General features: G+C 43.6%; 1 protein-coding gene across 2 annotated transcripts in view; it reads right to left on the bottom strand.

The window, feature by feature from the left end:
* The window catches only part of ARG1 (arginase 1), an 84,797-nt gene extending 72,783 nt beyond the window's left edge, over nucleotides 1-12,014 (bottom strand). Inside the window, exons 1-5 of one of the 2 annotated variants that reach the window (XM_045011997.1) lie at nucleotides 11,862-12,014; nucleotides 5,501-5,573; nucleotides 3,849-4,023; nucleotides 2,309-2,468; nucleotides 1,724-1,818 (exon numbers count right to left, since the gene is read on the bottom strand). In XM_045011997.1, coding sequence (XP_044867932.1) covers nucleotides 1,724-1,818; nucleotides 2,309-2,468; nucleotides 3,849-4,023; nucleotides 5,501-5,573; nucleotides 11,862-12,014 — 656 coding nt within the window. The remainder of the gene's footprint in view (nucleotides 1-1,723; nucleotides 1,819-2,308; nucleotides 2,469-3,848; nucleotides 4,024-5,500; nucleotides 5,574-11,861) is intronic. The other variant, XM_045011998.1, reaches the window with a different exon arrangement.
* Between the last annotated feature and the right edge of the window lie 573 nt (nucleotides 12,015-12,587).

The raw sequence follows: 12,587 nt of genomic DNA, 5'->3' as shown, positions 1-12,587 counted from the left end.
TGAGATGAATGAATTATAAAGGCAAGAGTGGAGGGTAAAGTATTCTGCTTATACTGAAGTGCTTAATTTTTGAACTTGGGTACCTGAGCACATATATAGGCACCTAATCTTTATTGGTTATATTTGAAATATGTATTTAGTTTGGAATTTGGATGCATTAAGTCACCATTTAGATGCCTACAAATCAATATTTAAGTTCTTAAATTTGGATTTAAAATGTATGTATTTATACATGTGCTGGTTTAGGCAAACAGAGGAAGGGATGGGAGCAATAGCTGGACAGGCAGGAGTTGATCGAAGATAGTTTTTGATTGGAGAAGCAGATGACTGAAGATGAAAGAACCAGCTGGGTAGGTGAGGATAAGAGGGGAGGCAAAGAAAAGCAGGGAAAGCTAAAGAGATGATGTAGAGAGGATGGACTGGGCATTAGAGGACAAGGAGACAGACCTGTGAGACATAGACTGAGGTAACAAAGATGAAATGTACAGAGTAGGGGATGGGCAGGAAGCTGAGAGTCCTTGCTGGATTGCATCTTTTCTCTTTGGAGAAATTGGAGAGACTCCTCAGCACAGGAGAGCAGCAGGCAGCTGGTTTGAGGAGAGAGCCAAAGGTAGAGGAGAGATGTTGATGGCTGTGGGTGCAGGCTTCATTCAGTCAGCAAAAAGGGGTTGAGCAGTTTGGGAGGAAGTCTTCATAGTCACTGGATTTCCCCCCAACATTTCACTCATGAACGTGAGTGGAGGAATCAGATATAAAAGGAGGGGAGGGAAATCACTTCTGGTGAATGTAGCTTGATCTTTTGAGGTGAAATGATATTTAAAAATAGTGTCTGCTCCCTGCAGTTCTTGATTTATATATTGCAGATTTAGTCCATTGGCTGTCTGTCTTTGGGGAAGGTGGGCCTATTTTCTGCTTTATTTTCTATTATCATAGAATCATAGAAATCTAGGGCTGAGGCAGGGCCAAGTAAACCTAGAGCATCTCTGGTAGGTGTTTGTCTAATCTGTTCTTAAAAACCTCCAAAGACAGGGACTCTACAACCTCCCTTGGAAGCCTACTGTAGTCCTTAACTATCCTTTATTGTTAAAGTTTTCCAAATATCTAACCTAAATCTCCCTTGTTGCAGATTAAGCCCATAACTTCTTGTTCTATCTTCAGTGGACAGGGAGAGCAGTAGATCACCGTCCTCTTTATAACAGCCATTAACATATTTGGAGACTGTTATCAGATTTCCCCCCCAATTTAATTTTAACATTTCCTTGGAAGCCAGGTTTTCTAACACTTTTCTCATTTTTGTAGCTCTCCTCTGGACACACTCTGATTTAGCCAGATCTTTCTTAAAGTGAGGTGCCCAGAATTGGACACAGTACTCCAGCTGAGGGTTCACCAAGGCCAGGTAGAGTGAGACAATTACCTCCTGTGTCTTACATACAAACACTCCATTAATATACCCCAGAATATTAAATCTTTTTCCACAACTGCTTCACATTATTGGCTCATATTCAATTTGTGATCCACAATATCCCACTGCCCCCTCCCCTGCCCCACACCCTGATTATTTTCTGCAGTACTACTGCCTAGCCAGTTGTTTCCAAATCACATCACATGAAGCCTCACACTGGTCAAGGAGGCACCTACTTTGCAGTCTGCAGCAACACCACACATTCATTTAGGCAAGGGAAATGTGGCATTTGAGCACTACTGAGAGAGGAACTAGACTCACTGTTCAGCATCGTCCACATCTCTTAGTCCAATATACACAATGTCTTCAGCAGAGAGGCACGGGGTTATCCACGAGAATCCTGGAATATCAGGCATCTCAGAGGATCAAAAGAGGTTTTATTTTTACTATGTTACTCCCACAACAAACAGCCTCATCCTCAAAGTGGGGTGGGATGGGGAGAATAAGGCTTGACTTCTTTAAATGCCCAAAATGTGAGTGTAGAAAGGGTGGATGGCTTGAGAGCAGCCTGAAAATCAAACCTTGCCCCAAATCAGAGCCATAGGACACTGGGTCCTTGGGGGTCCTCCTTTACCATGGCTCCCGACCAGAGGCAGACCTTTGAAGCCCCTTGCTGACCCCGAGGGTTCAGGGCAGGGACTGCCAGGCTTCTTGCCCACAGGAGCCATGGGTGATCCACGGGGGAGAAGGGGTCCCAATATGAAGCAATAGGTGGGCGGGTTCCATTAATAATTCTAAATATTACGGGAGTAATTGGGGCAGCAGAGAATGAGCAAGAACCCACATCTGTTTAGGGCGAGTTTCCAAGATACTTGCAATGTAAAGAGGTGATGACAATTGTATTACCTTGTCCTTCAGTTCCTTTAGCAGGAAAGCCACAGGCTGCCCATGCATGTTCCCAGATAATGATGTCACTGGAGTGTTAATATCAGTGTGGGCATCAAACCAAATTACACCAAGATCAGGGTGAATCTTTGCATGGCCAGATATGCTTCCAATTCCCAAGCTGAATAGACAGAGAGTTGTGGGTAAACACAGGCATTACATGGCACAGCACATAATATATTTTCCTTCTCAGCACCATGCTAAACTTATTTGTAGAAGTATTTGTTGTTGTAAAACTTTCTCTGAGGATGAAAATCTGCAGCCTGCTATGCAGCCAAGGAAGGCTCCTCATGCACTGGAAATGCTATATTTCTTCTATGTGGGGAGAAGCCAGAAAGAGGAAGGCTGGAAAAGGAAAGGGTGAGGCTTCCTGTGTACTATGGAGTTGAGCTCGGGGTCAACACTCTCCCAGAAGCACAGGGCAAAACACTGGAACATTGGCAGGAGCATGGCTAGCGAGTTCACATACTGCACACATGCCCTGGTCCAGAATGGTAATTTGGGCCCTGATCCAGCAAAGCACTCAAGAATGTGTAGAACCTGAGTTGTCCTCTTCACTTTGCTGGGAGTACACAAGTGCTTAAAGATGCACAGTTTGAATAGTCCCAATGAAATGAATGAGCCTATTTGTTGTTGAGACCTGGCCTGAAGTAATTAACACCCATGTGGAGACCTCATTCTTTGGAAGAGGGAGAACACCCAGGGAACTATTTACTATGAATTAGATAACAAGGGACAAAGTAAATTAGGAGTGTAGAGAATGAGGTAAAGAGGAAGTCTAAAATGGACAGCATGTGGCTAGAGCATGTGTTACTGGGATCGGTTCCTACAGATTAACCAATCTGATCCTAAAGTGAGTGATACAGTGTCTAGTAAATGTAATGAGATGTGTGAATGTGTACAAAGAGAAATAGTTTCTGTATAACTTTGGAGCTGTGATGTTCCCTGATCAACTCAGTGTAGCATTGCTGTATGCCAAATTACGATACCTGAGTGACAAAATCTAGAGTCGAACTGAGATCTTGGGAAGCTGAATGAAGCGAGAGCTCTAAGGGAATCCTAACGCTATTTACATTCTTTAAAGCTACGTTCATGCTTGAGTGCTTTGCTGGATCAGCGCTTTGGTGAACAGCCACATTAACTACCCACCCCTCCCTTACTGGAACTATTTGCACTGCATAAAATTAGGGACCCAAATCTACATAAAACTCCAAGGTTAACTTCTGCAGAAATGAGGGTTCCTCATACATTTTTTAAAATGCAAACACTGCTGTGTAGGAAACAGCCTTGGCTTGTTTGAATGGCTCATTATTTTTTCTACCAACCTTTTTAAAGGGGTGTTGGCATGGGGAAAGGCTTTTGATCAGATTTAACAGATAGCTGCTAGTCTTGAAACTGAACTGAAAGGACTTAGCTAAAAATGAACTGGCTCTTCATTTGGGTAGTTTGTGCAGCTCCGAAAGCCACTCGTGCTTTTATACAGACAAGTATAACAAATGACCTGTGATCCCCGCCAACTACCACACAGGTTCTTCCATCCTTCTTCACTTCTGCCACAGCGCTGGCTAGCTTCTCGTTTGCACGCCCAACAGTTCTGGGATTTTTCGCATTATGACATGGTCTGTCATCGTTAATGTCATCAAAGTGCAAGGCTCCATAATCTTTAACATCACACCCTGTGATTAGCACAGTGGAAGGAAAAAGGTAAAGGTCACAAGGAAGTACAGTTTTCATTTAAAATTTCCTGTTCAAAACAATTGAACATTATTGTGTAGCAGGTAATTTGCAAAGCTATTTTATGCTTAGATGTGTTTTTTTGTTTGCATCTTAATCTATAACTCTGCTTTTCTTCTTTAGCTCCTTATTGAGCAGCTTCTAACCCAACTCACCCATTTGCCTAGGTTACCATTCTGAAAATCCGGAGGCTGGAGCTTACGCTGCTATTACTAGCATGGCTTCCAGAGGCCTATGTGAAGGAGAGCAAACTTTCACCCTCCTGAGTAGCTAGGAGATGGTCAACAAGGGCAGGTGAGGAAGGAGCTAGCCGCTAGTTTACAGGGAAGGGAGCTCTTGGGGGCAGGGATTGATGTTTTGTTCTGTGGTTGTAGAGCACCTAGCTCAATGGAGTCCTGAACTCCAAGGTGCTGCAGGAATACCAATAATAATAATGGTGCCCTGGATACGGTGTTGTCCTAGTTTTGAGAGTCCCTGGTTCAATTCCCTGCTCTGCTGCAGGCTGCCCGTGTAACCTTAGGCAAGTGACTTTGTTGGTCAGCGCCTGAGTTCCCCTGCTGAAAAATGGGGCTAATAGCACTTCTCTACCTCTTGGGTGCTGTGAGAATAAATACATCGAAGACTGTAGAGCACTCAGATACTATGGCAAGGGGGGCTATATAAGTACCAGGTAGGCAGCAGTGTACAAGTACAAGGCAGCGCTCCGTCACATGGGGAGGCAGCAGTTCATTCAACGCTAAACAAATGTTGGGTTCTGCTACTTCTGCAGAGTTCTAAGCCTCCCAAGCACCACTGGGGCTGTGACATAGGGAGCTTCCCTCCGCTCCAGAAACGTTTGAAAAACATCTCTCCAGTGGTTTTGACCTTGGAGGGGTGGAGATGAGAAACATATTTTCAGCCTAAGCCTGTTTTTTTCATTCACACACATTTGAAAGGCCAGGCTTGATATATAGTTAGCCCTCCTTTGGTTAGACTTCACAAAATATAAAGTTATACTGTAAGCGACTGTGTGGCGGGGGGAGGGGAATCTACTTTTTGACTTACGAAGTGAGTATCTGCTAAGATGACATCACCAGAAATCTAAAATAAATACATGTTTTTCCTGGCCAAGGGGAGGGGCAGGGTAGAATAGGGGCTTCTGGGTCAATTTGCATGGAGAAGGTAAGTGTCTCAAAACACTTAAGGAATCCTGTCGGGTGACAAATAATTGTGAGCACAAAACTTGTACAGCTTCTGTGATTTTTAGGCACTTTGCAATTTTCTGCAAATTTTCAAACATAGTGTTTTGGTTTTATTTAAACGTTTCCGTCATTTTTTTTTTCATTAAAGATGCCAGAGCATTGCTTGGGTACTTGTTGGTGTGTTTATAATGGATAATGTTAATTGTATTTAAATTTGTGTTTTCCATTTGAAAAATACCTTGATCTGTTAGTTTCTTAATCAGGCCAGCTTTCTTCACCGCTTCCGGCCCTTCTTCCGTTCCTGGCCGTGCCTATTAATAAGAAATATAAGAAGTCAGGCAGATCATGTACCTGAGCAATTATGTTATAGAAAAACCTGTTTTGGAGCAGAATTTACATTAAACAACACATTCTGTGTAAATGTGCTGCTCTAAAATAATTTGATTGGAAGAAAAACAAGTATAGCACCTATTCTGTTCTGATGTAAGTACAGGAGGCAAAAATCTCTCCAGGAAAGAAATCTGGGTCCCTCTCCTGCAACCTGATCCATGCTGAAATGAATCAGGCTCTGCATGGGTCCACCCACATAGACCCAGGTGCAGGATCGAGGCTGTAGTTGAAATAGGGCACAGAAAACAAATTGCTGTAATAGATTCATGGGTGCACATAACTGCACCTTAAGGGACCCCAGGCCCGTGAAAAGTAGTTTACAAGCATCAAGCAGAATCTATTTTGAAAGAAGAAAGAAAATCGCCCTTTATTCTAATTTTTCAGGTAATGGAACATCAGCCATTCTCTGTGTTTGAACAGTTCTATCAGCTAACAAAATTTATCTTTTTCACATCCAACCTGGCCTAGGAACTCACAAGCATGACCTCTGGTCATTTCAAACAAGTGAAAGCAAAAATCATTGTCCTCTTGTATATGTTTTGTTCTAGATGAAATTACTGAAAGCTTCTATCTAAGGGCTTGTCTTCATAGCATGCTATATCGGTGCTGCTGCGATTGATGCAGCAGCATCGATTTAGTGGGTCTGATGAGGATGCGATAAGTCGATAGGTGAGCGCTCTCCCATGGACATAATTAATCCACTTGAACAAGAGGCAGAAGTTACGTCAATGGGAGAACGTATCCCACCAACATAGCTCGGTGTAGACACCGCGTTAAGTCGATGTAAGTTACGTCGCTCGTGCGGGAGGGGTTTACACCCTGAGCGACGTAACTTTCTTCGACTTAAGCAGTAGTGTAGACAAGGCATTAGTTACATGCAAGAAAAAGAACAGTTCTGGGTGTAGGGAATGTTAACAATACTGAAACAAACATTCACTACAAGGTTCACAAGAGCATTTATGTCTTTTGTAAGGGTAATGGTTTCTTCTATTGCCTATTACATTGAAAAGGAGATGATCATTTTCTTTATCATTAAAAATAATTATTAGCCAGCTTTGAGACTGGAAATGAACTCATTGTGCCATAGAGAGCAGCTGCTGCATTGTGCGCGGTCTATCTGCCTGATACATGTGTAGCTCACACTGACGTTAATGGGACTTGAGTTGTTTTAAAGGTAAATTGGCTCCTTTTCAGATCTATAGATAAAGGTTTGTCAGAGGCCGACTGCTTGGGAAACTTGGCAGCTGGACCGGAGGAGGGACACAGCAGTCTTTGAAGTTTCTCTCCTTGTTCCTCTGAAGTAACCCAGCTTCAGAGGGGAGAATTACATTTCTCTTCTAGCCAAGCTCCAGCACAGAGCTGTGGGGGGCTGCTTTAGAGTTTGACTTTTAATTAAAAAGTTGAAATGGGAACTGACTGACTGGTCCCAAAGAAGTGCTTTAAGTACAAGCTACATTTAAAGCAGCCCAGCTGTCTTTGCAGTGCACAGCACAGCTGCATGAGGGAGGAGAGACTGCCGGAGGCCTCAAAGGCACAAAACAGGCAGATTTAAATAGCTCCCCTGTGCCTGGATTCAGCAATGTCCTTTCTGTAGCACTTCACGGCTAACACCTCTCAGTCCTTTATTATAGAAATAAGTCGGAAGTTTGACACTCCAGATTCAGGACATCATCATGCAAGGCTCCACTCATGTTTATGAGCTGTACTTATCAGAGCCATCCCCTTGACTTCAATGAAACCATGTGTGTGCATGAGAATTACTTGTATGAGCAAGACTTGCAGGACTCAGTTATTGGCAGTGGAAAATGAGAATGGAACATGCAAACTAGGATATGAATTATTGCCTGGAGACAGCTGGATTCAGTGGAGACGTGCAGGTAACATTAATAAAATATATTATTTTAGTTACAGTAGCACCTACAAGCCCCAGCTAAGATTAGTTACTTATATTGTCCACATTACTGAAGTATCTGAGCACCTCACAATCTTTAATGTGCTTATTGTCACAACACCCTGTATATAGTAAGACCTAGTCTTTGCCCTGAAGAGTTTACAATCTAAATAGAACAAAAAGTGGGAGAAAAGAAGTATTGTCATGTTACAGATAAGGAACTGAGGCTCAGAAAGATTAAATTACTTGCCCAGGTTACTTAGGAAGTCTGTGGCAGAGCATGACCTGAACCTAGGTCTCCTGAGTACCAGTCCAGTGCCAGAAATACAAAACAAAGTTGTCATAGTTTATTATCTTTCTACTACAAACTATTTCACGGTGGAAAGAGATACTTTATCTAACACCAAAATGAGTTTTTTAAACAAATACATTTAAAATGAAATAGCTATATTCTAAGACCAGTATGTCATAAGAGAAACAGCCATGCTGAATCAGACCAGTGTTCTATCTACACCCATATCTTGTCTCCAGGGATAACTCAGTAGTTTGAGCATTGGCCTGCTAAACCCAGGGTTGTGTGCTCAATCCTTGAGGGGGCCTTTAGGGATCTGGGGCAAAAATCTGTCTGTGGAGTGGTCTTGCTTTGAGTAGGGGGTTGGACTAGATGACCTCCTTGAGGTCCCTTCCAACCCTGATATTCTATGATTGACTGGTACCACCTAACTGGGCTAGAAGAGAAATGTAATTTTTCTCCTTAGAAGGTGGAAGAAACCCTAAAATAGGTAAATATGGAATAACTTGCCCCCATAGAGTAAGTTTCTTTTTAACTGCATCAGTTAGCGGCTATACTTATGCTCAGAAACAAGAGGGTGTATATAACTTACAAATGTTGAATCCTGTCTGATTTTCAAAGGGACGGAGCACGCACAGGGCCATTGGAGTGTATAACTGAGATATTCACATGTGCAAATGTTAGGAATTTCATTTTCAATGTTGCTTAACAGATTCCACTCCACACACACTTTAAATTCCTTGCTTGTTATTGGGGGTTTTCTTTGTGTGTTTTTGAGATATGATAATGTCTGAAAGTGATCAGCTCCCACCGCTGGAGCCAGATCTTCAAAAGCACTTGGAACATTGGAGCCTGAGCTCTTTTGAAAATCTGGCCCTACATTATACACATTCATTCTGGGACTTGGGACCCCAGAGGCTGCAACTGTTTACACATCACAATATTGTAGGCTAATTAAGAGAAAGGGGAAAGAAAAGCAAGTCTAGCTAACACATCTGAGTACAAGCAGCTCAGCCAAAGCAAAACGTTATGAATTGCATGTTTGTATCAGTCTAGACATTATAATTTTTTGTGATACTTGGGGTAAGTTTTTCTAAGGAATGGATTGCAGAAATGGAGTAACTCTCAAAAAGAATAAATGGGCATGTTACTTTAATTAGTGCAGATGTTCTCAAACGGGGAGTTGGGACCCCCTCAGGGGGTCACAAGGTTATTACATGGGGGGTTGCGAGCTGTTAGCCTCCACCCCAAACACCGCTTTGCCTCCAACCTTTATATTGGTGTTAAATATATAAACAAGTGTTTTTAATGTATAAGGTGGGAGGGGGTGTCACACTCAGAAGCTTGCTATGTGAAAGGGGTCACCAGCAGTGGCGTAGCCAGGTTTTCAGGGTAGGGGGAGCAAAAAACATAAAAAAGGCACCCCCCACTTGGCTCCCCTCCTCTGGCCACGCCCCCAGACCAGATTCCCCCCCCCCCCCCCGCTCACCTTCGCTCCTGCGCTTCCAAACTGGCCTGCTGCCCTGCGGCTCCTCCGGCCATCCGGCGGGCAGCACAGCCAGCAGGCGCTGCTTCTGCGCCGGGCTGCCGCTGCCGCCCCGTGGCTCCTCCGGCTGTGCGGCTGGCAGGCACCGCTTCTGCGCCTGCCGACCTGAGCGGAAGCAGCTGCTTCTGCTGAATCCCACCAGCTACGCTACTGGTCACCAGTATAATAGCTTGAGAACCACTGAATTAGTGCATGTAGGAGGGGAATGCCCTCACCCTCAGGTGCACTTTACAGTTTGGAAATGGAGTGTGTAGAAAGAGAGTGGGCTGGTAACAGGAGCAAGCACATGCCAAGCTGGAAAGAGAATCTGTTTCTTTTCCAGTGTGTGTACTTTTGTTTCTGAGACACAGCTGAACTGGGCTACAGCACAGGGTAATGCTGCTAGCTGAATAAAAAGGGACTGAAGACCATGCCCTTACAGCAGGCTGAAGAGGGCAGGGCTGGCTCCAGACCCCAGTGCGCCAAGCGCGTGCTTGGGGCGCCGTGCCGCAGGAGGGTGGCAGGCGGCTCCGGTGGACCTCCCGCAGGCATGCCTGCGGATGCTCCACCAGAGCCGTGGGACCAGCGGACCCTCCTCAGGCATGTCTGCAGGATGTCCACTGGAGCCGCGGGACCGGCGACTGCCAGAGCGCCCCCCGCGGCATGCCACCGTGCTTGGGGCGGCGCAATTCCTAGAGCCGCCCCTGGAAGAGGGCAGGGTTTTTCCTAAGGAAAAGCTCAGCTTGGGAGTGATTTAGTAAGTTTATCTGAAGGAAAGCCTTACAAAAGAGGACCTAATTTTTAAAAGTGCTGAACACCTAAAACTGCCATTGATTTTTAGCTGGAGGGGCAGGTACTCAGCACCCCTGAAAATAAGGTGACAAATTTAGTTTTCTATATAACACTGTTTATATAGGAAGACCACCTAGACAGTGGTCAGCTTTGCCACTGGACCAATAATTGGAGATATACCAATCTCCTAGAACTGGAAGGGACCTTGAAAGGTCATTGAGTCCAGCCCCCTGCCTTCACTAGGCAGGACCAATTTTTGCTCCAGATCCCTAAGTGGCCCCCTCAAGGATTGAGCTCACAACCCTGGGTTTAAGCAGGCCAATGCTCAAACCACTGAGCTATCCCTCTCCCCAAAGCTGATTGAGGTAGGAATTTCTAAACAGACTAGGGCTGATTGAAAATTTCCATCAAACCTGATTTTCAATGGAAAATTGCATTTTAGACTAAACAATTTATTTGTTAAAATTATCTGCTTTTTCCCCCCAGAAAACTGAATACCAAGACATTTCACTTGTGAAATGCTGCTCTGGTGCCTTGTGCTGCTATTCTCATCTGTGGGCCAGGACTGCATTGGACTTCATATTTCATGATGCACCATGGCCACATGATTCCCATGCTGCCTCACCCTCCCACCCCTACAGCCCCACTGAGGAGAGACTGTGATACATTATGAGAGATGGAGTCTGACCAGAGAGCCTGGCTTGTAGAGGAGAACAGGAGCAAGATACATCTGAATTACAACTCACATGAGACACAGTGGCAAAACTTCAGAACTGAAATATTTCAGTTTTTAATTTTCTTCTGAAAACATTTTTTCCTGCAGAAAAACATTTTCCAACCAGCTTTTTATTCTTTGTATTTGTTTTTGAATAGTATTGCTTCACAAAAGTTACTGAGCTAATATTTCCATACCAGTATTCTCTCTCTACTTGAATATTTATTTCCTATGTCCTGCCATGAACATCGTGGCGGGAGGGGAGAGTTACCATCTTCATAATTAAATGAGTAAACATAATTCTTGGAAGCAGATTATTACATATACGATAGTGGAGGGTGTGATCTGGAAGCAAGTATGATCACATCAGAGGCATTGTGTAGGCCGTGCCTAATTATTGAAATAAGTATGACTGCACTGATTTCAATGTGCTCGGGCAGGTCTACATGCGGAATTCCACACTGCAAGATGTCATTAAGATTAGGAGAACTCCAATATTACATATATAAAGACTGTAAATTGCTAACAATTACAGTGTAATTATGGTTAGACTTTTTGTTCATATTTACAAGGCCAGCCTTCATCCATAAATGAAGGCTCTGTTCATGACAAGTGTGGTTAATAAGGGAGGTTTGAGATCTACAAAGCTGGTGTGGGGAAAGAGAAAGTTCTCTTGTGCTTCAGTTTCTCAAACCAAACAGAATTTAACTGAACATTTTTGAAATATAACATTTGCACTAAGAACAAAACAAAGCTAAGTGTTGCCTTTGGGACTAACATGGGTGAAAGTGCCTTCTCATCCAGAGCTGTGGAAACCTGTGCTAAACGTGTAGCTTACTCGATATTCTTTATGCCCCCCTTTCTAATAAAGAGAATTAGACCAAGAGAAACAAGGAACAAAGGTCACAGACAGTAGTGGCTTCATAATTTCCAGTCTAAAACCCCTAAACAAGTGTTTCTAAGCACATTTTTAGAAAAATTGGAGACACTCTACCTGTCCTTTTGAAAAAGGAGCCCAGATGATTCCGGCTGAGGTCTTCGGTTTGACACTCATTCTGCCACACACCTTCCCCTCTGGGATCTCACCAAAATGGAACAGGTCCCTCCCTCTGGAAGGCAGGCTCTCAACCCTCTCACTGGTTCCCATTTATAACAGAAGGGAAGCTATTTACCATTGTGGGAGAAAGTGGGAGGGGGGACATTCTTTTTCTCCACCCACTGAAAAGAGCAATTGCACAAGAACAGCATCAGCAATTGCCACTTTCCTGTCCTTGAGTCTATGCAAGAGAATAACCCCATTAACTGTGTATTTTGTATTCATTATTGTTTAATTTTACATAACTATGGCAAGCTTGTAAATTCACAGCGGTTTATGAGTGCCAAGCTTCTAACTCTTTTGCAAGTGTTAAGTAGCACACCCTGCTGTGGTGTGCATGACAGGGCAAGACATGCCTTGTCTATATTGTGAAGTAGAAGGCCTTTATCCTTCAGGAAAGTACACCCTGCTGCAGCCTGTTGCTGTTATACAATAGCTATAGCTTCTTAATTTTAAATTCTGTGGTTTAAAAGAAACCTTAAAATCCAAGTTTTGTGATATTTATGCAACAGCCTTCTGAGTATTAATATATCCTGTTGTAGTAGATGGATGGATAAGTCTCCATTAAGTGACAGGTTTATAAACACCTCCCCAGTAACTATTATTTAAAAGCCTTTTTAGGTT

This window comes from Mauremys mutica, chromosome 3, assembly GCF_020497125.1.
Source record: "Mauremys mutica isolate MM-2020 ecotype Southern chromosome 3, ASM2049712v1, whole genome shotgun sequence".
Taxonomy (NCBI): domain Eukaryota; kingdom Metazoa; phylum Chordata; order Testudines; family Geoemydidae; genus Mauremys; species Mauremys mutica.
This window is presented reverse-complemented; position numbering and strand designations above follow the sequence as displayed.